The sequence below is a fragment of the Ursus arctos genome, unplaced genomic scaffold (assembly GCF_023065955.2).
Source record: "Ursus arctos isolate Adak ecotype North America unplaced genomic scaffold, UrsArc2.0 scaffold_1, whole genome shotgun sequence".
Classification (NCBI taxonomy): domain Eukaryota; kingdom Metazoa; phylum Chordata; class Mammalia; order Carnivora; family Ursidae; genus Ursus; species Ursus arctos.
Genome location: NW_026622763.1, coordinates 50,204,615 through 50,231,715, shown reverse-complemented (window position 1 = coordinate 50,231,715; position 27,101 = coordinate 50,204,615). Strand labels below are relative to the sequence as shown.

At 43.1% G+C, this 27,101-nt stretch overlaps 1 protein-coding gene across 2 annotated transcripts in view; it reads right to left on the bottom strand.

Annotated features, from left to right (window-relative positions):
* Positions 1-27,101, bottom strand: part of MYO3B (myosin IIIB) — a 367,772-nt gene that overhangs the window by 97,199 nt on the left and 243,472 nt on the right. For both annotated transcript variants that reach the window (XM_044380159.3, XM_057318508.1), the window contains 2 exons: positions 15,413-15,529; positions 10,600-10,696 (listed from right to left, as the gene is read on the bottom strand). In XM_044380159.3, coding sequence (XP_044236094.3) covers positions 10,600-10,696; positions 15,413-15,529 — 214 coding nt within the window. The remainder of the gene's footprint in view (positions 1-10,599; positions 10,697-15,412; positions 15,530-27,101) is intronic.

Sequence of the window (27,101 nt, the reverse complement as noted above, 5' to 3'; positions counted from 1 at the left end):
CAGAGAAAAAAAGGAAATCAAGTTAATAAGGTTGTGGAAATATACAAAGTTAATCCTCCTCTAACCTCAGGATTATAATCTAGATTTCCTTAAGTGTTGATGATAAAACACTTTTATGCAGAATTCATGTTTACACAAATTTTGTTTCATGCAATATTTTCAACTTGAGCAGGTTTTCTTTTCTCCTACACTCACAAAATGGGTAATATGTAGGTTATAAACAAGGGATAATAAAATGGTAAGAACTTCCCAGATTTTGTCATTACTTGAAATTGTCCTTTAGATGAGAAACCAGAACTTTAGAGGTGTAGGTATCAACTATATAAGGAGAGAGATAGAGACATTGAAAGAGAGAGAGAGAGAAGGAAAGAAAGAAGGAAAGGGAGAGAGGTAAAGAAAGATGGAGATTTCTTTAGAAAATGGAGAGGCATCATCATTCTAAAAAGTTGATTTCTTTTTAAAGAAAGGGGAGTTGACATTTAAAGTACAAAGTTAAGGAGTAACTTTTTAGAATCTTGAGCACATCGTTCAGTTTTAGATGATACTTATCCAAATAAAATGAAATGTCACTGGACCAAAGTTCTCTGTAAATGTTCAAGTTTTCCAGAGAGAAAGTGTATCCAACTTTGCAGGTCGGCTCTGCAGAGCTCATGCCATCACTGGCTGACAGCATCATGTGCTAATGGCAAATGTGTTCATGTCCTCAGGTGATCACATTAAAGGCCTTGATGGGGTGGTGCCGTAACTTCAGCGATACATAAGCTATGTCAAACATACCAGAAACTGGTTTTCATGCCAAGCTGTCCAAATCATTTCTGAAGATGCTTCATGTTTGTCTGAGACACCGGGCACAAAACATTGCCTTGAAGTGTGGATCTCGTGTGTGTGTGTGTGTGTGGGAGTGGTCAGAGAACCCAAGTAAAAAATGTGTTCTAACATTATTTCCGCTTAAGTTCACTACATCTGGTTCCTAGAAACTAACACTAAATTGTTTTTTAAGACCATTGAATTATTTATTTGAGAAAGAGAGAGACAGCGAGAGACGGCATGAGCGGGTGCGGGGGAGGGGGAGAGGGAGAAGCAGGCTCCCGCTGAGCAGGGAGCCTGACACAGGGCTCAATCCCAGGACCCTGGGATGGTGACCCGAGCTGAAGGCAGACACTTAACTGACTGAGCCACCTAGCTGCCCCTGAACCAATCCTAAATTAAGATATTAACCACAGACAGCTACCTGCCAATAATTGAGCTTCATAAAGAAAACACATAATTAAGTATCTGGGTCTTATTTTTGAATTAGGCAGTTAGATTCATCATAGAAAAATGAGACAATGTTAACATTTCCCTTACTTATTTTGTTAGCTCTGCTAGGTTTCTGAGAAAGCCAGATTACTAATTTATTAAAAATCAATTATTATGTTCAAGTCAAACTCAACATAAATAAGAAGCATTTCTTGAGGTCAAACAAATTAAATTTACCTTTGGATTTGACAGAAATAAAAATTGAAAGAGCACATATTCATTCATCCATTCCTCAATTACCTTTATGCTTATGATGGCCCATGATTCTAGATCCAGATTTAGCTGAATCATTCAGAAGTGAGTGACAGTTTCAACCCTGGAGTTTATTATCTCATGTAGAATACAGTAATAACAGTTAACGTTTTTGTGCATTTACTACATGCTAGGTAGTCTTCTAAACATTCCCTATAGTTTATTCTCACAACAGCCATAGGAGGAAGGTGCCATTATTAGACATATGCTTTAACTTGCCCAAGGTCAGAGCTAGCTGGACACCGACCTGAGCCCAGACAGAAGCAATCTGGCTCCAGGGTCTGTAGCCTAAACCACTTCCTCTGCCTGCATGGTGCCTCTGCACACACTGGACAGGAATCAGACTCAGAGGCTGGTGGGGCCAGGCCATGAATTAAGTAGGCCATGAGAAGGTAGCACTGAAAGACAGCTTCTACACGGTTCCAACAGACTGCTGTTAGATACTCCAATTTTTCAAAAGCCATCAGAAATCCGAATTATTCCATGGAATCTGTTTTTATATGTTGGAAACTAATTAAGAATTTCAAAAACATTGTGCAGGCCAAACAAAATATGTCTGCAGACCATATTCTACCCAAACTGTACGTGTACATCTTTCAGCTTACAGAATATGGTCCAAAATATTTCGTGCATCTTTTAAGCCTCCTACGTCTTGGCTCCCATCTGCCTATTTGCCTGTTATAGTACTCTCTGCATCCCGCCACTCCCACCCCTCCCCCCTCAGCCGTCATCCCACTGGACACCTCACCTTCCCAGAGCGCCCCCTGAACACCCTGCCTCTGGACCATGGCTCACTCTTTCTCCCGCCTGGGATATTCTTCTCCGAGCTCTAGTCTGCTTCAAGGCCCTGCAGGAGGTGCCACATGTGTGATACCTTGAAGAATGGGTAAAATATAAACAGGTAAAGAAAGAACTGGCAAGGAAATTCTATTCGGAAGGAATAGCATGAACAGATATACAGAAACAGGAAAACAAAAGACATATTGAAAACCACCAAACAGCTCCAAATATTTTAAAAGAGGCCTCCAGTCTCTGGAATCTGGTCCTATGAAGAGAACTTGGACTGCTGACATTCTTGACATCCACAATCCTTCTAAAAGGCTCCTTTGCATAAGGATCACTGATGATTTAAGGTTTGTTGAAATAGTTCAGATAAATATTTATGTACAGCCATAGGCAAATCCACAAGGAAAAATATAACTCAAAACAGATTTTTTTCCTGCAGTTCCTTTCAGCTGGTGATAAGGTTTCTGGCTTCAAAAAGGTTTTGAAAATAAATGTGACCAATTAATATTTTAAAAATCAAGAAACTCTAAGAAGGCCCTAATAATCGAGTGAGCTCTGAAAGTTATCATTTGAGGGTGTGCCAGTGGAATCCTGGCCATACTGGCAAGGGTGAGTTGGGCCCAAAGTCAACCTCAGATTTATCCCTGAGATAATCTCCAGGAACACAAGAAAATAAAATTTGGCTCTCAAGTTAAAGCAGAGAGTGAGCATTGTTCAACGTTTCTAAAGTGCTGGAATCCTCAATGCTTAGTTTAGTCTAAAGCCCTAGAGCAAAGCCAGAGGGGTTTTGACCCTTCATATCAGGTTAGCTTTACAGTGACCTTTTATTTTTTTAATTTTTTTTAAATAAAAAAATTTTTTTTAAGTTTTTAAAAAGATTTTATTTATTTATTTGAGAGAGAGACTGAGAGAGCACAAGCAGGGGGAGTGGCAGAGGGAGAGAGAGAAACAGATTCCCTGGTGACCAGGGTGCCCAACACAGGGCTCGATCCCAGGACCCTGAGATGTTGACCTGAGCGGAAGGCAGATGCATAACCAACAGAGCCACCCAGGTGCCCCTACAGTAACCTTTTTTTTTTTTTTTTTTTTAAAGATTTTATTCATTTATTCGACAGAGATAGAGACAGCCAGCGAGAGAGGGAACACAAGCAGGGGGAGTGGGAGAGGAAGAAGCAGGCTCATAGCGGAGGAGCCTGATGTGGGGCTCGATCCCAGAACGGCGGGCTCACGCCCTGAGCCGAAGGGAGACGCTTAACCGCTGTGCCACCCAGGCGCCCCCCTACAGTAACCTTTTAACTACTACTATTACCACTATTGCTACCACTTCTATCACCACAAGCAACAGCAGCTGGTCATCATCCCATAGCATTTATTATGCATCCAGAACTACACTAGTTCCCTTGCACAGATCATCTCTTATCCTCACACTCACTACTGTTTTGCAGCCCAGCATCCTGAAGTTCAGAAAGATGAAGGAACCTGCCCAAAGACTTATAGTTTAACCCGGGACTGTCACCAAGGCCCATCTGCTTTCCAAAAAAATGAGATAACACACAGAGTGTCTTTCACATCATCAGCGCTTCATCAAAGAAGGCCACCACCTCCACCACTGTTCCCACACCTGCTGCCTACTTCCTTCGGGGTCCATATAAGGTCCTCTAATGCCTTGGTGCATTGACTTGGCCACAGCAGTAGAAAGCTTGCTGGAGGGCACTAGCCCCCTGTGGGCGTGAAATGGAAGTGGAAGGAAAACTGAGCATGGGTACTGAAGGGTGGGAAAGGAAAGGTCCTCCTGATACATAAGAAAAGTTTTGTTTTGTTTCATCTTCTTCATGGTGCCACATATTTCTGCAATGACCCCCCCATGCAGAGTGTTTGTCAAGATATGTGGCAATCCATACTTTCACAGCCCACATGAAAATCTGGCCCACAGTCGGCCCTGACTGGGAGGCTGTTTCTCTGGCTCATCGATTCTGAGGTCAGCCCAACTGGCTCCAAGCCCCAGAGCTGCAAGGATGACACACGGGAGAAATATGTGCTCGTTTTCCCCTCTCGTGAGGTGCCAGCTCTCCTCAAGCTGCCTGAATCATGAAGATCCCATCACTCTGAGTCTGAATCCTCACTCAGGTGGCCCACACGAAGCAGCTTCTCCGGAGGTGTGTTACAAGCTGCCGGGTGAAAACATGTGCACCAGCATTATCAATCTCCTGCCTCCCTTGTAGGGCCTTCTTTTTATACAACAGGCTGGCTGTGCTAAAGAATGTCAAATAAAAGCCTTGCGAGAGCTTTGCCATATGCAGGCCAAATTAAATTAAGGAGCATAATCCTCACTATTGTATTTATCAGCATTAAAATAGAGGATTACCATCATGGGAACAAAGCCCCACGACATGAAAGACTATTTCCTTTCTGTCATTCACTGTACATAGTTACAGGCTCGCGGAGGATGTGGAGCAGAGGAGTGCCACCCCAACCACTGATTTCTACTTTCAACCTGGAGTTGCCTTCTCCTTAGCCAAGTTTGCTTCCACCCCCATGATATACAGATGGGAGCATCTTCTCCACGAGGCTTTATCCCAAGACTTTGGGGCTGGAATTTTTCCACCAGTCACAGGATGACAGTTTTATGCCAATCAGAGTTTATTTCTTAGCTGGCTGTGATTTAAGATTTGTTACAATGACAGTTATAAAGAACACAGAGCAGAAAAAAGCCATGGGCTAAGCATTTGGAGCCTGGAACCTAGACTGGCAACAGAAATGTAACAGTATCTCAAAAGTGTCAGCTCTGGAGTCAGAAGGCCTGCATCCAAACCCTGACTCTGTCACTTTACTAAGCCACATTGGCAAATCACTTATAATACCTTTTTTTTTTTAAAGATTTTTAAAATTTATTTATTCGACAGAGATAGAGACAGCCAGCGAGAGAGGGAACACAAGCAGAGGGAGTGGGAGAGGAAGAAGCAGGCTCATAGCGGAAGAGCCTGATGTGGGGCTCGTTCCCATAATGCCGGGATCACGCCCTGAGCCGAAGGCAGACGCTTAACCGCTGTGCCACCCAGGCGCCCCTATAATATCTTTTTTTTTAAGCTTCCACAAAGGCAACTTATTAACAGAAAACAATAATTTGAGGAATCCTGTTCATAGCAACCACGGCAACCCCCTTCCTGCAGGTGCTGTCGGAGATGTGGGGTGAGGGTGACATCCTCAATCCACCTGATCTTCATGCCTGAGCAGGCAAGGGCTCGGAGGGCTGACTGGGACCCTGGTCTAGGGGTCTTGGTTCTATTTCCTCCTGTGACCTAGAGTTTGATGTGGAACGCAGTGATGCCCAGCAACTTGCCCCTCTGGGCTATATTCTGGCAGCTAAATGGCAGCACAGGTAGAGGACTCATCTGGGTCAGCCTTCACCTTCATCTCACCAGTCACACGGCAGATGGTTTCCTTGCCAGAAAGATCGGTGACATGGACAGAAGTGTCACTGAAGGATGCAAAGATGTGGCAGACACAACACACATTTTCTCCTTTAGCTACCCAAGGTCCAAGGCTGATGACCTGTTTTTCCTTCTTTTCCTTCCCCGTGGAGATGCCATTTCTGCATGTCTTCTCCAGACACCGCCACCAGAAAGTGAATTACTTGTAATATGTTAATGTCAGAAATTGTAAAATGTATACCTCTTTCGTCGGGTAGTTATATAAGGATTAAATAAGGTAATACATGAAGAACACTTAGTACAGTGCCCAGGAATTTGTTAATCAATGTCAAATGTTAGTTGTTTTTATTGTTGGAGAGAGAAGCTCTGATTTCAAACCCAGACCTGCCATCTATTCTCGGTGTGACACTGGGTGACCCTCCCAGTTAGCTGATTAGGGCAGGAGTAGGTAAATCTGATACGTCCAACTCAGCACTGGTCTCTAGACCAGCATGTGGGACCTTCTTATCTTAGCCTTCCCTGGTTTGGTTTACTTATCAGTAACGTGGAGTCAGTAATACCACCCAAAAGGCCAGAACGAGAATCATGTGAGATCATTGTGGAAAAGACCTGGATTCACAACAAATGTTGAGTCAATCTGAATGATTACATTGTTTTTATTCTCAGCAATATTTCTTGCCATGTTTGGGTCTTCCTTATGAACTCTTCCCTCTGATTTTGCCTTCCCTTTATCTTTCCCTGGTACCTATCTGCTCCCATCACTACCCCTTCAGGACTCTTCTGGCGTTCTCTCCTACGAAGCTGCAAATGCCCATGCTCACGTTCCCAGCTTTCCTTGCAGCTCCCTGGCAGAGCCACCTCTGCAAATTGGCAATCGCTGGCCAGTGAGATGCAAGGGGTGTCCTAGAGACTTCTGGGAAACAGACAGAGACTCCTGAAGAGAGCCACCTTCCCATCCATCTCTTCCTTCCTGCTTTGGACATTGCCATCTGAGGCAGTAGTGCTTAGCGCTGCTTCAGCCACCTTGTGACCACATATGGGGGCACTACTGATGTGTGGAAAGTAGCAAAGAGATGAAGAGGACCCATATCCTTAATGACATCCCTGAGCAAATGAACCAGCACCAGAACTTTTGTGTTTACACCTCTATCCTGAGGGATTCTTAAACATATTAGTTGGAGGGTCTGTTAATTACTGCTAAGAGCATCATCATTGGCAAGACTTGGCTTTCTTCTTAGTCTGCCCATCTCTTCCCCTGGCATCCCCCTCCCCCCCAGCTTCCTTCCTATCGACCCCTGGGTTGATCCACAGGGCACTGAAAGTGATCATCAAGCACAGAGGGCAAAATGAGACCCCTAGCTCCCTGGGGCAGGCATGTCCTATCTGATGAATTATTCTCAATCCTATTGTTGCTGCCATCACCCAAAGATTAAGCAGGAAGAACATTTCTTTCATAAAAATCTGAGCCTTAAGAGGGGCATTGGAAGTCAGCTCAATAAACTTATTGAGTACCTACTGCACGTATTGGAAACAGGGAGAAGTAAGACTCAGTCCTCACCTTTGAGAGGACTCTACCTGTCAGCATAGAGTCAACCACAACACCAGGCAATATGTGAAGAACAACAGAGTGATAAATCAAAGTGTGGGCCCAGGACCCTGTCTGTGAGCCATTACTGCTCACAACGTCATAAGGAGCTTGTGCCAGACTGTAAATCAATTTATCACCAAGCACACTGGTTAGCTGCACTGATATTTTTTTTCATAGCAAACCTTGATGAAGAAAGCAGTGTGTTGCTTTACATTCTGATAGAAGTTCATTACCTCGTCGTGAGCCAGGATTTTGAGTAGTTCTGTTATAATGGACTACAAGTGTTCAAGGAATGTTGAAGAGAACTGAGGTCTTCATGGAGGAAAGGGATATGACAATGTGTCTTGATGAGACAGCTAATTGCTGAACAGAAAGGCATGAGCAGAGAGAACAGAGGTAGGTGCGCTGATAAAACAGTAAGTCTGACCGCACAGGGTGCATATCAGGGCATGCTGGAGGTGAGTCTGGAAGACAAAGTCCAGCAAGACAGAAAGAGCCTTGATATGGCACACTGAGACGTCTGAACCTCTTTTGGTCTAAAATGGGAAGCCATTAAAGTTCTTTGAAAAGTCAGAATATGCTTTAGGACAATTGATCAGGTGTCAGAAATAAAAGCCGGTCTGTAAAGAAGAGAAACAGGAGAGAGAGAACGAGATAATGGCAGGCCTGAACCAGGGAAGGACGCTAAGAAAATGACTGGAGGTGGGGTTACATGAGAGGCAGGGATCAAAACTGACTGCCAGAAAGAAAAACTGACTGCCAGGTTTCAAGGCTAGGTCACCAGAGAGCGTTTGTGCAATTCACCACAGTAGGAGGGTCAGGCACAAAAGGTACTTTACTGGGGACTTTTCTGCCGAGGCTCTGGTGTATAAATCAGAAACACACGGACAGCAGGGTTGGGCATGGGAGTGAGGGATTCAGAATAGAGACCTGAGAACCATGCTCACTGAGCTGAGAGTTGGTATCAGAACACACCAGTGAGAGAGGATATCACCAGGTGAGGAGTAGAGAAGAAAGACAGTCAAGGACCTGCAGAACTGCCTCATTTCAATGGTGGGTGGATGAGGAGGATGGAGCCCGAGAAGACAGAGACCAAGGCATCTTAGAGGAAGAGCCTGAAGCCTGCCGGTCTGCAAACACCCAAGGAAGAGGGCAACCTGAGGCCAGCATGGCCCATGGAACGGGCGCTACAAAGTCTGATGAAGGTGAGGTTCTAGCAACTGGGAGCTGAACTTCCCAAGAGCAGTTGCAGAGACACGGGGAGGGCAGAGGTCAGATTTCAGGATCAAGGAGGAAGGGTAGGTGAGGGAATGAGGCGGCTGACCCAGATGCCCATCTGAGGAAGTCTGATAGTAAAAGTAAGAGGGAGGCCAGGGCCAAGAGTAGCCTTTTTTGTAGAATGGAGAAAGGTATAATAAGCAAAATGGAAGGAGACGGCAGAGAGAGAAAGCTGTGAAAGCAAGAGTGGGCTAACTGACGGGGGCAGGGCCTGGAGGACAGGACTGCGAATGAAGGTGTTAGCCTGTGCAAGGAAAAGACCCGTAGTCTTTTGAGACAAGAGCAAAGGAAGAAAGAATAGCTGAAGAGAAAGAGAGATTCTGAGATGCAGGGAAGCCAAGTTGAAGTTGCTCACAGCACCGCCCTGATACTCTGTAAAGTCAGCCACCAGCTTAGGTTGAGAGGAGTCAGGCTTGGGCTGGAGCCAGAGCCATTTACCAAACTGGTTTAGTGACTTGTCCAAGGTCAAACAGCTGGAAAATGTCAGCACTGGGACCAGAACTGAAGTCTTCCACCTGCGAAGTTCAAGGGTCTTCCTGCTGCATCAGAAATTCTAAACTTTGTTATTCTAGTATGAGGTGATAGGCCTATAATATTTCCTCAAGTACCCTTCAATGAGCTGTTCTACTGGGAAAGCAGTCTACTTAACAAGCAGTCCAACAACAATTTGAGACCACTAGAGAAGTACTGATAATGTAATTTGTCAAGTCTCAAAAATATTAGTAAGAAATCTCAAATAGGGGCGCCTGGGTGGCTCAGTCGTTAAGCGTCTGCCTTCGGCTCAGGGCGTGATCCTGGCGTTATGGGATCGAGCCCCGCATCAGGCACCTCCACTAGGAGCCTGCTTCCTCCTCTCCTACTCCCCCTGCTTGTGTTCCCTCTCTCGCTGGCTGTCTCTATCTCTGTCAAATAAATAAATAAAATCTTAAAAAAAAAAAAAAAGAAATCTCAAATAATTAAGAAATATTTTTTAAAATTACAAATCAAAACCACTTCTTTTTGCAAAGAAGTTTCTAACGATCTGCTTCTTTCTCCAAATCCTGGAGAAGACTTTTAATGAAAAGTCCCTATAACTGATTTAGAGGAAAATACGAAAGGTAAGCTTCATTCTAGTTAGACCTTCCCTTTGCCATGGTCCACTCCTTCCTGTAGTTGTGTCCTCTTCCTGGTGACATGTATCACAGGGCCTGAAAACCTCTTCTGGGAGAAGGTAGGTTATGGAGATGTCCCTGAAGAACTGGAAGCCTAGGAGTTCCTTCAGTCTCCAGTGCTTGATGGCCTGGGCTGGCCTGACTTAAAGTGACCTGAGCTTACATTTAGCCAGGGGCATTGTCCTCTGGAGGCCTGAGCAGCTCCTGTGCACACTGAAGATGATGCACCGTAGCCCTGGGCTGTGACCCTCTACTTATTTTGAGTTTTACTTAACTAGAAACTGGTGGGTAAACAGGAAATGATACTCCCTTTTTGCTTTATCTTAAACCCAAGGTTTTTCCACCTTGGGACATTTTGGGCTGGACAATACTTGGTTGTGAGGGGCTGTGCTGTGCATGGTAGGGTGTTTAGCAGTATCCCTGGTCTCTACCCACTAGAAGCCATGAGCACAATTCCACCCCCTAAAGGTGTGACAAAAAAAATATCTCCAGACATTGCCAAATGTCCCAGGGAGAAGAGGAGCAAAACTGTCCTCAGTTGAGAAAAACTGCTTTAACCTAATGAGGCCCAGTACCTGTTTTACCATGAAGAGAATCCAAAAAGCAGGTTGTGTTCAGGCTGCCCTGCAGAATAAAGACCTTCTGCCCACAGAGTAATGACCTCTGACCTGGGAGAATCCATAAAAAACACTTTTTGGCTCTACTTTCTCCAACTCACCAATATAACACACTGTTAGAAATACTTCTGTTTCACTGTCCATTGGAACAGAGAACACCTGAGTTTCAGACTGGAAACACTATGGATAAGACTCACCGATTTTTCTCAGTGTCAGCAGGAGAGTTGCTTGAAGTCACTGCATGGCCACCGTTGAATTCTGTTTGTGGACTGCTTTTATGATCTATTAGAGCCCCTCAGAACAGAGAGAAAACAAACAAGAAAACAAACAAAAAACTTAGAGATCTACAGCTAAGTTCAGAGGCAGGGTTAGGTTTTAGCACCCATCCATACTCTGCAGCACCTCTCTCCCTGCCCAAATGGTGTTATGCAGCCTTTGTCTACGACACGTCATCAACACTGACTTATTCTGTGATCCCAGCCAGCAAACTGGGTAAAATAATTCATAGTTATGGGAAAACAAGCTACCTTTCTCCAGCAATAGATAGAGATAGTGGACAGAGATTAGAGGCCCCCAGGAGAGGTCCACTGCAATGGTGGTGGCGTGCAGGAGTTGGAATGGCAGTGGGCTAGACAGCAGACCAGCTTCCAGTCCCAGCTGGACAGAGTGGGGCTGCCTGCTGATGCAGAATGTACATCGTAGAATGGATTGTCACAATGTGGGTAGGACAAACTGTAACTAGGGAATCATTCCCGGGATAACCCATGTCTACACTGTGAATGAGGGCAGTTTACTGATAAGTTTCTCAAGAGTGGGAGGAACAAATACAATTCTTCTTTCCTGTGACCATGGCTGCCCAGTCATAACTAATCAATCATCCCCCTCTTTTCCACTAAATCTTAATTCAGGTTCAAGTTCTTTTTTTTTTTTTTTTTTTAAGATTTATTTATTTATTTGAGAGAGAGTGAGCTTACTCCAGTTGGGGGAGAGGTAGAGGGAGAGAGAGGGAGGATCCCAACAGACTCCCATGGGAGGGGGTGGGTGTGATGTGGGGCTTGACCTCACAACCCATGAGATCATGATCTGAGCAGAAATCCTGAGCTGGATGCTCAACCGACTGAGCCACCCAGGCTCTCCAGCTTCAAGTCCCCCCCCCCTTTTTTTATTAAAGTTTTTATTTATTTATTTGACAGAGAAAGAGAGAGAGCACCCACAAGCAGGGGGAGCAGCAGGCAGAGGAGAGGGAGAAGCAGGCTCCCCGCTGAGCAGAGAGCTGGACCAGGACCCCAGATCATGACCTGAACTGAAGGCAGACGCTTAACCAACTGAGCTACCTAGGCGGCCCTCAAGTTCCTTCTTAACATGCTTTACATCAGAAGTCCCCATGGTGCAGATGCCACATGATCACAACTTCATGAGGACAACACATGAAGCATCAACATCACTTAGACACTTGTTAGAAATGCACATTCTTGGGCCCCATCCAAAACCTAGTGAATCAGAATGTCCAGTGGTGGGAGCTGGCCATCTGTTTTTAACAGGCCCTCAAGGTGACCTGGATCCCTGCTGAAGTTTGACAGACACTGCTCCAGATCAATGATTCTTAATCCTAGCTATACATTCAAATCACCCAGGAAGATTTTAAATATGCCTAAGCCTAGCCCCTAGGGATTCTGAAACTGACCTGGGGTAGGATTGGCGTCAATTTTAAGAAGCTCTCTGGGTGATTTTAACGTGTGGCCAGGGCTGAGAATTACAGTTTCACACAGTCACTACTAATCAACTGGTATGGGGAGAGACTGTCCCTATTTACTATCCTTATTTCAGGTCATCTAAAAGCATCCAAACCAAAATATAAACAGTGAAGATAATCTGTTAACTTGGCAATTGTGATATACTGCACAAGATGCATAAAATGTGTAAGGTTGGGGGCGCCTGGGTGGTGCGGTTGGTTAAGTGTCCGATTCTTGGTTTTGGCTCAGATCATGATCTCAGGGTCGTGAGATGGAGCCCCATGTCAAGCTCTGGGCTCAGCAGGAAGTCTGCTTAAGACTCTCTCTTCCTTTCCCTCTACCCCTCCCCACACCCACTCCCAGGCTCTTTCTCTCTCTAATAAATAAATAAATCTTAAAAAAATGTAAAAGGTTGAAGTTGTAATGATTGAACATAGAGCATGATGAAGAGTGCAGAAAAAGGAATATAGAAATCAATGGTTTTATGTTGTCTATTCTGCGAAGAGTAAGCTCTGATTCTGTTATTAGTTTGGTTCCTTAAACATAAATATCTCTTACGTAAAAGAAATGGAATTCTTCGAGCTATCAGTGATAGATTAGACCATCTGTTGTTGTTGTTGTTATTATTGCTATAAACACCAAAAGAATAAAGATAAAATTTTAAGTGGAACATTATTATATTTTTATTATTACACAAAAAAACATTATGACCAAACAGTGAAACAATGTTGAAAGAAGAAGAGAAAAAAAAAAAAAGAAATCAAGAAAAATAGCTGCAGCCTTCCAGAATTTCATGACCTGATTCCCTTCCTTCCCTTCCCTGCCATCTCTTGATTGACTGACCCCTCCAGTGAGAGGATCAGGCAGGTGCCCTCTCCTGGAGATTCTAAAACACTGTTTGGCCTAAGCTCACTTGTAATACGGTGACAAGCAACATAAAAGCAAGAATTGACTTAAAAAAGGAGGAAGGGGAGCCTACTTCGGGGGCACAAATAACTCTCTTTCCTTATTAAGAATAACAAGGTTATTAATCTTTAACCTTGTCCTCTGGCCCAATTCAGCAGAATGGAGAGCAACCTACCAGGCACTGATCAAAGCCCAAATGGTATCACCCATGTGGAAAGCTGAGATTGCCGTTGTCTCCACCTATCTGAGATCTTCAAAATAAAGAGGAGCAATAGCAGCTTAACAGTAATTCAGAGAGGAGAAAGCAAAGCAAGAAAAGATCACCAAGTCCCTTTTGGTTTGGGACTCTCAGGAGAAAGATGCTATGCCCACCTCCAGAGAGGAAGCGCCAACATCTTTACTTGAACTTAGTAAATGCCCCCAGTTACTTTGCTTGGGTTTCCGATAAAAACCCACAGAATTTCTGTTCATGTAATTGAAGGAAGAACTTATTCCATGTTTCTCATTCATTTACACTTCAGTCATCAAAATATTGATTTTTAAGAGTTATTTGAAGTATAAAAATCAAACAGAAAACTTACAGCATATTCCTAATAAACTTAGATGAAGTCTGTTCCTCCATCCCCCAGCTTTGCCTGAAGAGCAGGGAGAAGGATTTGAGTCAGAGTAAAAACATAAACTTCAATAAGAAGGAGGCCATCAAACTACTGAGTTCAAAGCAAAACCCAATATTGTGAAATATTTTTAAGTATGTCCTGGTGACAGCTGGAATCATCTGGCATCTCTTTGGAAATTAATTGCTGAACAAGGAGATTGGAGAAGCAAAGATATGGAGAAAACCAGGAAGGTAAAACAGGGTGGTCCATTCTAAGCGAATAGATCAAGTTAAAAGAAATAAGACCAGTGACTTGGCTGAAAAAATTCAATGATGAGCTTGCATAGCAGACCTGAGGCGCGTGCAAGTGGGGCAATAGAGGCTTCTCCAAATAGGGGTCTCTTTTCCTCAGAAGAGCATCCCTAAGTGTTTTGGTTCAACGAAATAATGCAATGCTGGGAGGGACTTCTCTGAAGGAGTCGAATCTTTCCAAAGTCAGATTGAGCTCAATGAGCCATTCATATTTCCCAGGAAAGTCAAGCCAATTCTCCACTGGATCATTTTGGAATAAGACAGAAAGGTGTCTGGCCAAAAACACGAGAGAGCAGGCAGTGCAAACTCAAATATCTTTGGGGTCACCCAGGTAACATAAATGTGTGCACTGTCAGGCAAAGAGGGTGGGAAGTGGTGGGGTCTGTGGTGAACCAGAGAATGTACACCCCACCCAAAGACATTTGGGTTCAAAGTTTTTTAAAAAAACACTGTGTCTGGCCAAACAAAACATATCTGCATGGTGATTACACTGGAAGACCTTCTATTTATGACTTCCGCTAAGGAGAAAGGGTCTAGGCCATGAGTCAGTAACAGGTAGGCATCCTGTCTCCACCCCCTCAAACAGTCTCCTCAAATTCAGGAAACACTGCTGCTCCCTGGGCTCCCCCTCTTTTCCTTCTCTCCTACTCCCTAACTTCCCTGCTCCAAGGTAAAGTCCGAGTTCGGTATTTCCTTGAAACAGAGGCTGAGTGGCAGATTCCAAAGGAGTGGGAAGTGCCCAGAAATTCTTTGCTGGGCCCAGCAGATAAACTGCAAACTCTACTGTGAAATCCAGGGCACCTCATCTTCACATTTCAGAAAATGCTGGCATTAGCATGAAAGGCCGTATTTTTAAAAATCACAGCTTCTTCTAGCAGAAGTCCAGAAACTTCAAACTGCAAAAAGGAAAGATTCTAATATTTTTTAAATGTTTAAAACCACTTATTTAGTCTGTCTAATGTTCTCATTTTATGATGATGTTAACTAATGGAGGGTGGCTTAGACCAGATAATCAATTTCTTTTTTAATTTCTTGTCCATGGCCTTCCTCCCCACCATAAATGTTCTCCATCAGTTTGAGATCGATGTACCAATATCAGGGTCATAGAAAGACCTTCTTGAGAAGCTGAACTTTCGTAAGTCCCAAGGTAGATCAGACAGAAATATGTCAGCATCCACTCCAAGAGGAGGAGTTGAGGAGACGCAATCGGTAAGGAGAGCCACAACTAGACCGGTTTCCCCAGTAAACAGATCAGTAGGCAGAGGGGGCGGCTGCCAAGAAGCTGAGCTTATCTCTGTCTACTCTTTCCTTCTGTGAAATCACTGATCAGGATCCTCTGCAAGGCTGCCCCTGAATTTAAACAGCTGTCTCCTACAGGAAAACAGAGGGTCCATATCAGGTGGTCATTTCCATCTCTGGAACCTTCTCTGGAACGTCCCTGAATATAGGACACCCATCCCAAACCTCTAATGACCCCACCTGTGTGGTCACCAGGCTCACTGTAGTCTTGATCCTGGGCACTTTCCTCGCTATCCCCGGCGACAGTGGGCTGCAGATCTCTGCTTTGGTCTGAAGGGTGCCCTGTGGAATGAAACAAAGGAGGAACTTATCAAGCTTATACTCCCACATCTGGATGAATTATCCAAGTGGGTCCCACAATGTGGCTAGGGAAACCCACACTTGTCTTATGGTTTGAGACTCCAAAGTAATAAATCTCACCAACAGATTCGATATTTATTTTTATGATTTAATACAGTGTGGTTGAAAGGGGCTAATTGTAGAAAACAGGGGAACTGGTAACTGTCCTGACTGAACTCCCTACCAGCTTGGTGACTTGATAATTCGGATAACCTCTGTCTCAATGATTGCATTAGTCAAATAGGGAGCTGGGTAACAAATAGAGGTCTTAAGTGTACCAGGACAGGGTTTCCGGTTGGACAACTGGATGGTTTTCCTATTTCCTTTTCAGTTGTACCACCAGGGAAGTAAAAGGAGGGACAAGGTCCCCTCCCTTCCTCCACATCTCCGCCCCTTACGCATGTCTGTCCTTTCCTTTCATCTTGTAGTCCTGTTCACTGACAGTTGGGGATCGACAACCAATAATGCTGTCATGGAAAAGAGAGACTACACATTCCACTAGGTTGAGGACTACCACAATTGCAGCTTTTCATTGTCCAGTCAGCTTAGCTCATGTTGATAAATACCTAAGTACTTCGCTACCAAAACAGCTCACGACTTGAGTGGAAAAATACTGAAGGGTCTATCTTGGCTATCACATGTCTTCTTCCATTCTCCATGACACTCGAGGGCATGATGGGTTGAAGATGTTCCACCACCTCAGATGTTCCACCACCTCAGACACCTTCAGGTATCTGAAGAGGGCTGGTTCTTTTCAGTTGGATTCCTTGGCTGTAGAAGAAACCACACTGGTAGCAGGGCCCCTCCTCCCCACAGAGGAGATATGCTTCAGGCTTTGCCCTGAGGCAGTGCCATCTCCTTTTCCTCTGACCTGCAATGTAAACCTTGTTCTGTCTCATCCTGCACCTTCCTTCTGACTCTGGTTGTTTCAAATTTGCTGGCAGTACTTCCAGATATACCATATACCATTTGGGATCTCTGACCTTCCTCCTTTTTTATTTTCTTGGATGGGATTTTTTTTTTTTTCCATCCCGTCCCTCTTTCTCCTTCTGAGTGACTCTCTTACCTCAAACATCACCTTCCCACACCCAGCCTGATGGCACCATGTCTCTCCATGCCCTTGAGTTGGCCCAGCAAACTCATGTTAAGCAACGCTGGCTGCCTCAGAGTACACTTAAAGAGATACAGTCCCTACTCTCATGGAGCTTACATTCTAATACAGAGGGTAAGAATAAAATGAGGTAACAGATGTTAGACACCCTAAAACTTTTAAGAGGGTGAGGTGGGTAGATTAGAGTCCCCTCAATATTCCTGTCTATCTAGAACTTCAGAATGTGGCCTTACTTGGAAATAAGGTCTTTGTAGATGTAATTAGTTTAAGATGAGGTCATACTGGATTAAGGTGGGTCTTAAGTCCAATGATTAGTGTCCTTATAAAAGGCCATGTGAAGACATAGACACAGGGAGAAAGCATGTGATAATGAAAGCTAAGAGTGGAATAATGGGTCTATAAGCCAAGGAATGACATTGTCAGGAACTACCAAAAGCTAGGAGAAAGGTATGGAAAGAATTCTCCCTCGGAGCCTCCAGTAGAAACCAACCTCGCTGATTTTGGACTTCCAGCCTCCTGAACTGTAAGAGAATAAGTTTCTGTTGTTTTATGCTACAAAGTTTGGGGTAATTTGTTATGGTAGCCCTAGGAAACTAACATGAAGAGGTAAAGCTGACAGATGTTAAGAAATAAGAAATAGAAGGAAAAGATTAGGTACATGTATTCAGCTTGATTTGGCTGGGGGGTAGGGAGTATTAAGAATAGGAGTTAGGGAAATGTCCATTATTTTCATTTAACAAACACAAATGTAAGGATTTTTATGTTCCATGCAGTGTTCTAAGCCCTTAAAAAAAAATTAACTCATTAATCTTCATGGTAACTCTAAAAGGTAGAGGCCACTTTTACCCCCATTTTACAGTTAAGGAAACTGAGGCCCAGAGTGGTTAAATGACTTGCCCAAGAGTTACACATGGCTGGAGAGTGGCAGAGCCAGGGTTCAAATCCAAGCAGTTTTGCCCTAAAGTCTGAATTCCTAAATATTACATGGTACAGCCCCGTTTATGTAAACATTTAAAAAATCATTAACCTCTACTCTCATTTTTTCCTTTATAAGTGGAAGTAAAAATTCAGACTTTATTTCTTTCACATGCCTGGGCCTCTAAAGTCTCACAGATCAGCCTCACAGGAGGCCGCTCTGGCCTGAACTGGCATTTGATGACCCACCCAGAGAACAGACCCAGAGGCACGGTTTCCAGCAGGGACACTGTCTAGGTAGATTTCTTGGTTGGGGATCTAGGCTGGGTAAGTTTTCCTGCCCTCATAATGGACCTGGCAAACAGTGCCTACTGTATCTGGCAGAGATGGTGCATACAGATGAGGCACAAAAGCCCAACCTTCCCCTCCTAACTGCTGCTGGCCAATTGCACCAGGAACCCGTGTCGTTTCTGGCTGGAATGACAGCTGGTCGGTAGCCATCTTATCAGAACATAAAGAGGCCAACTTGTGGGAGGTCTGACAGGCAAATACCACCAAAAGCAGCACTGAGAAAGTAAAATGCTTTTTTTAAAGCATAGAATCTCACTGACAGATTTTTTTTTTTCAACAGCCACATCAGAAACCGTGGTCTCCACATGAAACAATTCTGGTAATTCCAGGCCTACGAGAACATTTTCCACTTTGATTTTCCAGTGCTTAATTCCAGTCATTATCCCGGTCAAACTTTGACTGAGTTCAAAGAAAGTCTTGCCTGGTAATTGCTTTCTCTAACTTGGAAACTAAGGAGGAAGGTTTTCCCTTATCCTAGAGATCAGTTTCTTGTCTGCCCTGGAACATGGCTGTTTGGGGAATTCCCCTTGCCTTCAAGCACCCAGGGACTGTCACTCTGTTTTCTTCTGATTCCCAGCAGCCTTGGGTGGGATTTACTCCCTATAATATATGCCCCGCCTGCTTCCAAAAATGACCGGAGGAAGCTTCATAGATTGTTTGTTTCTTGCGGTTGTGTTAGTTGGCTCTAGCTTAGCACTCCTCTTAAGGCTGGGGCAGATGTGTCTGTCCTGGTTCCATCTGAGTTTCTCCCACTCCTTTTTAAAAGATTGTATTTTTAAGAGCAGTTTTAGATTCTGAGCAAAACTGAGAGGAAGGTACAGAGATTTCCCATATATTCCCTGTTCCCACATAGGCATACACTATCAACACCACCCACCAGAGCGGTACATTTGCTACAACTGATGGACCTACACTTGCACTTCTTAATTACCCAAAATCCATAGTTTACATTATGGTTCACTCTCAATGTCGTCCATGATATGGGTTTGGATACACGATAATGACATATATGCATCATCCTGGCATCATACAGTAATTACACTGCTGTAAAAAATCCTCTGGGCTCTATTAACCCCTCCCACACCCGTGGCAATCACTGATCTTTGTACGGCCTCCACAGTTTTGCTTTTCCCAGAATGTCACATAGTTGGAATCATTCAGTACGTAGTCTTTTCAGACTGGCTTTCACCTTGTAATATGCATTTATATTTCCTGCATGGCTTTTTGTGGCTTGAAAGCTCATTTCTTTTCAACACTAAATAATATTCCATTGTCTGGATGTACTACAGTTAATTTATCCATTTACCGACTGAAGCACATCCTGGTTGCTTCCAAGTTGAGCAGTTATGAGTAAGGCTGCCTCAAACATCTGTGTGCAGGTTTTTGTGTGGACGTAAGTTTTCAGCTTCTCTGGGTAAATCCCAAAGAGCATGAATACTGGAGCATATGGTAAGAGTATGTTTAGTTTTGTAAGAAACTGCCCCACTGTCTTCCAAGTAGCGCTACCATTCTGTGTTCTCATCAGCAATGAATGACCTGTTGTTCCACATCCTCATCAGCAGTTGATGTTGTCAGTGTTCCCGATTTTGGCCCTTCTAGTAGGTGCATAACAGTATATTGTTGTTTTAATTTACATTTACCTGCTGACATGATGTAGAGCATCAGACTGTCCCCTCTCGATGGGGAAAAGAATAAATTTTATGTTGCTTTTGTGACCACCCCAAAAGCATTTAGCAGAGTGTTCTGCATGGAGAGGATGTTCAGAAAATGTTTAGGGGAAGGACACCAGATCAGGAGTTAGGCGGTCTGGATTGCAGGGAGTTTTCTTAGCCACCATCTGTAAAATGGGGTAAGATGCTGAACCTACTTCTCAGGGTTACTGTGATAATTACAAAAATAAGGTGAGTGAAACTGTCTTGTATAAACTAGAAATTGCTATGCAAAAATATAGCATGTTAGGAAAGTATTTCTGTTTGTTAATCAAAAAGGAAATAACTCCCACCTCTATGATCATTCCAGCTTATGCAGTTCTAATTTCCTATAAATCAAAGTTATTTACTTTCCATAAATCTTTCCTAAAAAGATAAAGTTCTAGATGTTTATAGCAGCTTTATTCATAGTCACCCAGAACTGGAAACAAATGTCATTTAGCTAGTAATTGGCAAAACTGAGGTATATCCATACTCTGGAATTCTGGTCAGCAATGAAAAAGAATAAATTACTGTTAAATGCATCACCACTGATGAATCGTGAAAGTATTATACTAAATGAAAGAAGCTAGACGCAAAAGCTTATATGCTATATTACTCCATTTCTATGACATTTTGGGAAAGGCATAATTATAGGGACAGAAACCCATTAGTGGTCACCAGGAGCTAAGGGTGGGGGGAAGGATGGTAACAAAAGGGGCATGAGAGAGCTTTCTGGAAATTCTATTTTTCTTGATTGTGAAGGGGGTTACCTGTTCATCCAATTTCATCAAACTGTTTTGAGTTTTACTGTATATAAATTATATCTCAATAAATATGACTTTTTAAAAATCATCAGGACCTAAAAAGATTAAAAGATAAAGTCTTCTCAAACTGATTGTTCCTGGAAAGCAGGATCCATTTTTAACCCACTAGGACGAAAGTGTCTGGTGGGGAGAGCCCTGCTGTTGACGAGGGACCCTTCACAACCATTTGTATCATTGACCATAGCTGGTTTTGACACTAAGTACTTGGCTCAAAGTCTATGAAATTAGCAGGCTCTGGTTGCTTGTACATCTCAACCGTCACAACTTTATTGACGAGAATGGCTACCAGCTGTCACCTCTGCCTCCACCTCTGTGCTTGGTGATTTAGACTTCATGGCCACAGCAAATCAAGCCATGATCCTGCTATGGTTCTCCGTGTTGGGGTTTGAACTCCTAGCCAAATGGCTGTCGCTCAGCTGTTATGCTGCCAATCACCCGTCACTGTGGGTTAAACATGATATGCACACTGAGATCTTCCAACTCCTTAGACATCTGAAAGGCAACTTGCTTTCCACACCAGCAGGCAGCAAATCTGGGTGATATTTAACTCCTGGATTTTAGAATTTCCGACTTTATGGAAGGGGGTGAGGAGGGGACTTGCTATTTTACAGAACAAGTTACAGAAGGGCCTCAAACCAGTGAATGGGAAAAATGATGTCATTAGCATACCACCTAAATCTTAACAACTTTGAGGCCGGTGAAAAATTTATCTACACAAATGAATCAAGCTCTTGGCATGATGGAGCACAGTTCTTTACAAAAACAAAAACAAAACCACTTCAGATCTTTCACATGATACTACTGTATTTTAATTTTCCCGTTAGATAAGCAAGACTTAAGATTTAGAAAATTCTCTCTTATAAAGGCTTTATTGTAACTGTATTTAAGATTTGACAGGTACTATTTTTTTCTCCAAAAGTGAGAGAAATGGTTTCATCTTTTTGAAGTTATAGTATTATTATGCTCACCATTGAAGAGTACTATACAGACAGATTTATTTCCCAGTGAAGTTCATCTTTAGGAAGGGGGTACAGAGAGGGAACTAACATTTACTGAATATCTGCCACATGCCAGGTACCATGCAGGATGCTTTGCATGTAGTATCTGTAATTGATCATCTTCACAACAGTCCTGAGAACTAGGCCTTCATGAGTTCCATTTTATAGGTGAGGAAACTAAAACTCAGAAGTTAAGTAATTTTCCCCAAACCACATGACAAATTATGGCGTAGCAGAGATTTAAAGTCGATTATTGTTCGTTTTTCTTTCCTTTTTCTTAGAATTTGAGGATAGCTGACACACATTACATAAGTTTCAGGTGTACAACAAAGTGATTCAACATCTCTACACATTACACTACGCTCACCACAAGTGTAGCCACCATCTGGCGCCATACAATGCAATTACAGTACCATTAACTGTATTCCCTGTGCTGTACCTTTTATTCTCATGACTTATTCATTCTATAACTGGAAGCCTGTATCTTCCACTCCCCTTCACCCATTTTGTCCATCCTCCTGCTCCCCTTCCCTCTGACAACCATCAGTTTGTTCTCTGTGTTTATAGGTCTGATTCTGCTTTTTGTTTATTCATTTGTTTTGTTTTTTAGATTCCACATATAAGTGAAATCATGTGGTCTTTGTCTTTCTCAGTCTTAACATGTTTCACTTAGCATAATATCCTTTAGGTCCACCCATGCTGTTAAAAATGGCAAGATCTCATCCTTTTTTATGGCTGTATGATATCCCATTGTGTACATATACCACTTCTTTTTTATCCATTCATCTATCAAGGGACACTTCGATTGCTTCCATATCTTGACTATTGTAAATATTGCTGCAGTAAACATATGGGTGCATATATCTTTTTGAGTTAATGTTTTCATTTTCTTTGGGCAAATACCCAGTAGTGGAATTACTGGATCATATGGTATTTCTATTTTTAATTTTTGAGAAACTTCCACACTGTTTTCCATAGTGGCTGCATCAATTATATTCCCACCAGCATTGTACCTGGGTTCCTTTTTCTCCATGTACTTCACCAACACTTGTTATTTCTTGTCTTCTTGATGTTAGCCATTCTGACAGATGTATGGTGACATCTCATTGTGGTTTTGATTTCTACTTCCCTGATGATGGTGATGTTGAGCATCTTTTCATGTGCTTGTTGGCTATCAGTATGTCTTCTTTGGAAAAATGTCCATTCAGCTCCTCTGCCCATTTTTTAATCAGATTTTTGTGGGGTTTTTTTTGGTTAAAGTAAATTTTTTTGACTCCAAAGTCCACTTGCTCAGGTTGGTATATGAAACTCTTCCCAAAACTTTGACTGGTACCCTATGTCCATGTGCCATATCCAAGATGGAAACAAATGGTAGAGTGTGGCCTACTGAAAAGAGCACTGGGTGAAGACTGAGAAGAGGGCTTTGATACCAACCTTTTTTTTTTTTTTTAAGATTTATTTATTTTAGAGAGAAAGAGAGAGAGAGCACCAGAGGAAGCACATATAGGAGGAGGGGAAGATGGACAGAATCTTCAAGCAGACTCACCACTGAGTGTGGTGTTTGCCATGGGGCTCAATCCCACAACCCATGAGATCATGACCTGAGCCAAAACCAAAAGTCAGACGCTCACCCAACTGAGCCACCCAGGTGCCCCAGCCAATAGTTAAGCTCACATAACACATAAGGAGAGACAACTTATTTAAATTCTCTGTGCTTATGTTCCATCTGTTAAGGAAAACAATATCTGCCTTTCTATACACAGGAGTCTTTTGAGGAAAAGAAATCCAATCACTCTTGCCAGAGCAGTTAATTTTGTCCCTAAATGTTTCTTTAGCATTGGTGGTTCAGTGGTTGAATTCTTGCCTGCCTAAATGTTTCTTTACTATTATGTGAATATAGCCTAAATAACTATGATTCCATATGGGAAAAAAAGAAACTTGAAAAAAAATTGAAGATATAGAATAAAGGCATCTTGAGTGTGTTACTGATCACAATCACGTTGAGTATAGTTGGCAGGTTGAGGTGGTAAAGATGCCACTTTGGGCAGCACCTCTTTGCGGCCAGATTCTGGAGCTCTATATGAGGTCCAGAATGGAGAAGCTGATTCAAAGTTGAAGTACTCATGGACTTCCTCTGAAAGTTTAATCTTGAGTCCTGGGGGTGCAGAGTGCTGCACCAAAGTTTCATCTTAAGCACAGTTCTGTGCCATGTCAATGTATCAGTCACAATCAGACCTCAAACCCATGTTGGCTCTTCACAGCTTCCTCTCTGTGCATTAGGTGAACAGCACTCAGGGCATTTAATTCTAACATGGACAATAATTTGATTTCATAGCAAAGGACATTCCTTTGCATTCCAAGTTATTTCATGGCAAGAATTCCATTGTTTGTGCCAAAGTGAGGTTTGGCAGGGCCCATTTCTTGACAGAAACCTTGAAGCCACAAACCAGGCCTTTTCTCTGTTACACACCACTTCCTCTAAGCCAAGCTGCAGGGGCTCTCTGTATGTCCTGTCCTGTATGTCTTATATGTCTCTGTATGTGTCCTGTCACAAACAAGGCACATTTTCCCAAAGTAAAGCACAACGCTTGTCCCCACAAACATGTTCCCCCTCTAAAATGTTAAGCCTATAGCTGTCAGAAATCAGCCCCAACTTTTTACTTAGAGAGAGCTAGAGAAAACCAGGCTGTGTGCAGGTGGACTGGGCAGGACTCCTCGCATGAACCTGAAGGTACTCTGTCTTCTATTAAACAAAGGTTTAGAAGGCAGTGGAGCTAGCATGCACCTCATAGTTCATCTCAAGCCTGGATACACTAGCTAACACTTTCCCCCAGATGTTGCTTTACTCTTGTATGGGTATGACCTAAGACAACAGGAAAGGAGAAGTAGATGGTTCCTGCCCAATGGCCAAGAAGAGTTTGGAACCTGTCTTCTCTCACATTTTGAGGAAGTAAGTGTTTGTGTGAAATGACCAGGAGTCTTTTGGAGTGAGTGAAGAAACAGTGGAATAGAGGCAGAACGGGAAATAGAGATGAGAGGAAAGGAGTGATCGAGGGTGTGCTTGATTTCCTTCTGTTAGTTCAAAGTAGATCTTTGCCTTCAATGGTATATCCACTTGAGCTTCCTCTACTTTTTGGCTTGCGATCAACAATCTGCTTATGCACAGCTTTGTCAGAATGAAAACTACCTCCTGTAATCATTTCTACCTTCAAGAAACACGGGTTATTTCAATGTATATCCTCAGCTATATTTTAGAATGATTTTGACTCTTTGTATCTCACTGGAGTTCTACAGAACTCCCTCCCAATATGTGTTGACATAATACAGAGTACCTGATTGATACAAACAGCATCCTTCTGAGGAACAGCATGTTTTATCACCCTCTGTATCAGAGATGGGAAATCTGATGCCCCAAATTAAACCCCATCGTTCACCATGGTAGCTCCAGCATACAGCAGATACTTAATAGTGAATGAAAAAAGACATTTCCAAATTTAAAATATCATTGTCCTGCACATCTAGGGATATTTCTGGAAATCTAGTTCCAGGAAATTACTACAACCACCCAGTCACTGCCAACTCACGAACAGTGCTAAAGGAACCAAACCTTTAAAGTTAGAAAAGACCAGAAGGAGGCCTTACCTGAGAGAGGTTTAAAAATTCAGGCAGTTTTAAACACAAAACTTTGGTTTTGTTATGAAGTAGGGTCAAGTTTCTAAAAGAAGTTAAATAGCCGCTGATAGGTTGCTATCTGAAATTGTACCCAAGTGTGCTGGAACCTCTCTGGGCATGATGCTTGCTTTCCCCTCAGGAAGCAGCATTTAAAGCAACTCTCATTGGCCAGTGTCACATGATGCACCCAGCGGTTCCAGCTGAATCCGGTTTAAAATTCGGGTTCACAGGCTCAAAGAAGCCTAACTCTTGGCAGTCATGGCTGAGACTCTAAAAAGCACACTCCCCAAGAGGCATCAGAAGGAGAAATGGCCATCGTTTATCTGTGATGTTGGAAGGGCCAAGGGGGGGGAGTAAGTGGGAAGTTGAAGAAGGACAGAGAGGGGAAACATTTTCCACTGCACTGAAGCAATTAGACGAAAATGTGCTGTAAACCAGTGGGCTCTTCCTGCTCCTGAGAGTTGGGAGAGAATGGGAAAGAGGGGCTGGAAGAGCCTACTCCTTCCTGGAGACACTCTTTGAAATTCCATTGCCAGGCCCTAGGGCTCCACTGGCTCCACTGTCACCTACTTGAGGCATTTTCCCTCTGATATGGGGAAGCCCACCACTTTGCTCTCATTTAAAAAACAGATCTTGAATTAGAGGAGCATTTTAAAAAAGTGTTTTCAAAAACTTATAGAATGAGATATTGTGGACCTTTTAAAAATCCCCTGCCGCTTATGTGTTTTGATAGTATTTACTGAGGAATGTATGCATTTTTTATTTGAATAAATCTAGTTATATCTACTTTGTAGACACCAAAGAGGTCATTTAAAAAATAATTAGTAAGGGAATGACATATAACTGTTACTTTTTACTTAGAATACCCCATCTATCTGAAAACTAATATGTGTCATCTTATCTTTCTAATTAAAAAGGTATGTAATTTTAAATTCTTTGTTGTTTAAAAGAGCATGTTTTCCTTTGGCAAGAGCCTATTATTAGCATTAACAAATAATAAAAACACAGAAATCATGTCACTTCTCACCAAGATGACATTCAAAGTTGTTTCCCTGACCAAAAAAAGAAGGGGGGGGGGACTGATAAACTATAGTTTTGCTTGGGATCCCTAGCTCTCTCTCCCAGAGATTCCTCACATCTCATAGAGGCCCTTTATTGCTGGTGCAATGTTATACACGTAGGAAATGGATGCGTATGCACCTAGGGTATTTTTTTCCGTTTGTTTTCTCTTCCAGCATTTGATCACTGGCTGGTGAACTGTTTGGGCCCACAGAGATCTCTAGACCACCAGCTCATGTATTTGAAAGGCATCTGTTTATTTTGAAAATGCAAATGTGGCCTACCTCAAAGACTGACAGGCAAGAAATGACCCACTGAGCAAGGGGAGAGGTTTCCAATCTGGAGCCCTGTCCCTCCCTCTATCAAACCGAGATCACTCGCTGTCAAAATCACTTAAATAAGCTCCAGGAATCTGAGTGAAGGGCCCACAATTAAAATGAACAGGCTCGTGTGTGTGTGTGTGTGTGTGTGTGTGTGTGTGTGTGTGAGAGAGAGAGAGAGAGAGAGAGAGAGAGAGTCTCCTTCCCTCTCTCTTTGAGGAATTAGCCAGGCAGATCATTTCTCACCTAGTTTAAAGTAATGATGAGGACAGTTACAAAAGGACTCTGCGCCTTTGAAATGGTGGCTCCTAGACCGAGGGCTGCCTGGAGGAGGGCCCTACAACGGGGACACTGGCCTCTTAGCAGCCACAGCCCAGTCCTGGGGACGGACTCCCGGAGAAAGCCCAGGAAGGTTAATACCCCGACTTTGATCTCTGTCAAGGCATACCAGCAAGAATTAATTTACATTTCAGATGAAAAAGGTTGACAGCATGAAAAGGCATCTTGTTTCTGGTATGTGAACGTGCAGTAATAGATCGGGAATTCTGAAAGGAAGTTCTGAGGAAGCTAAAGG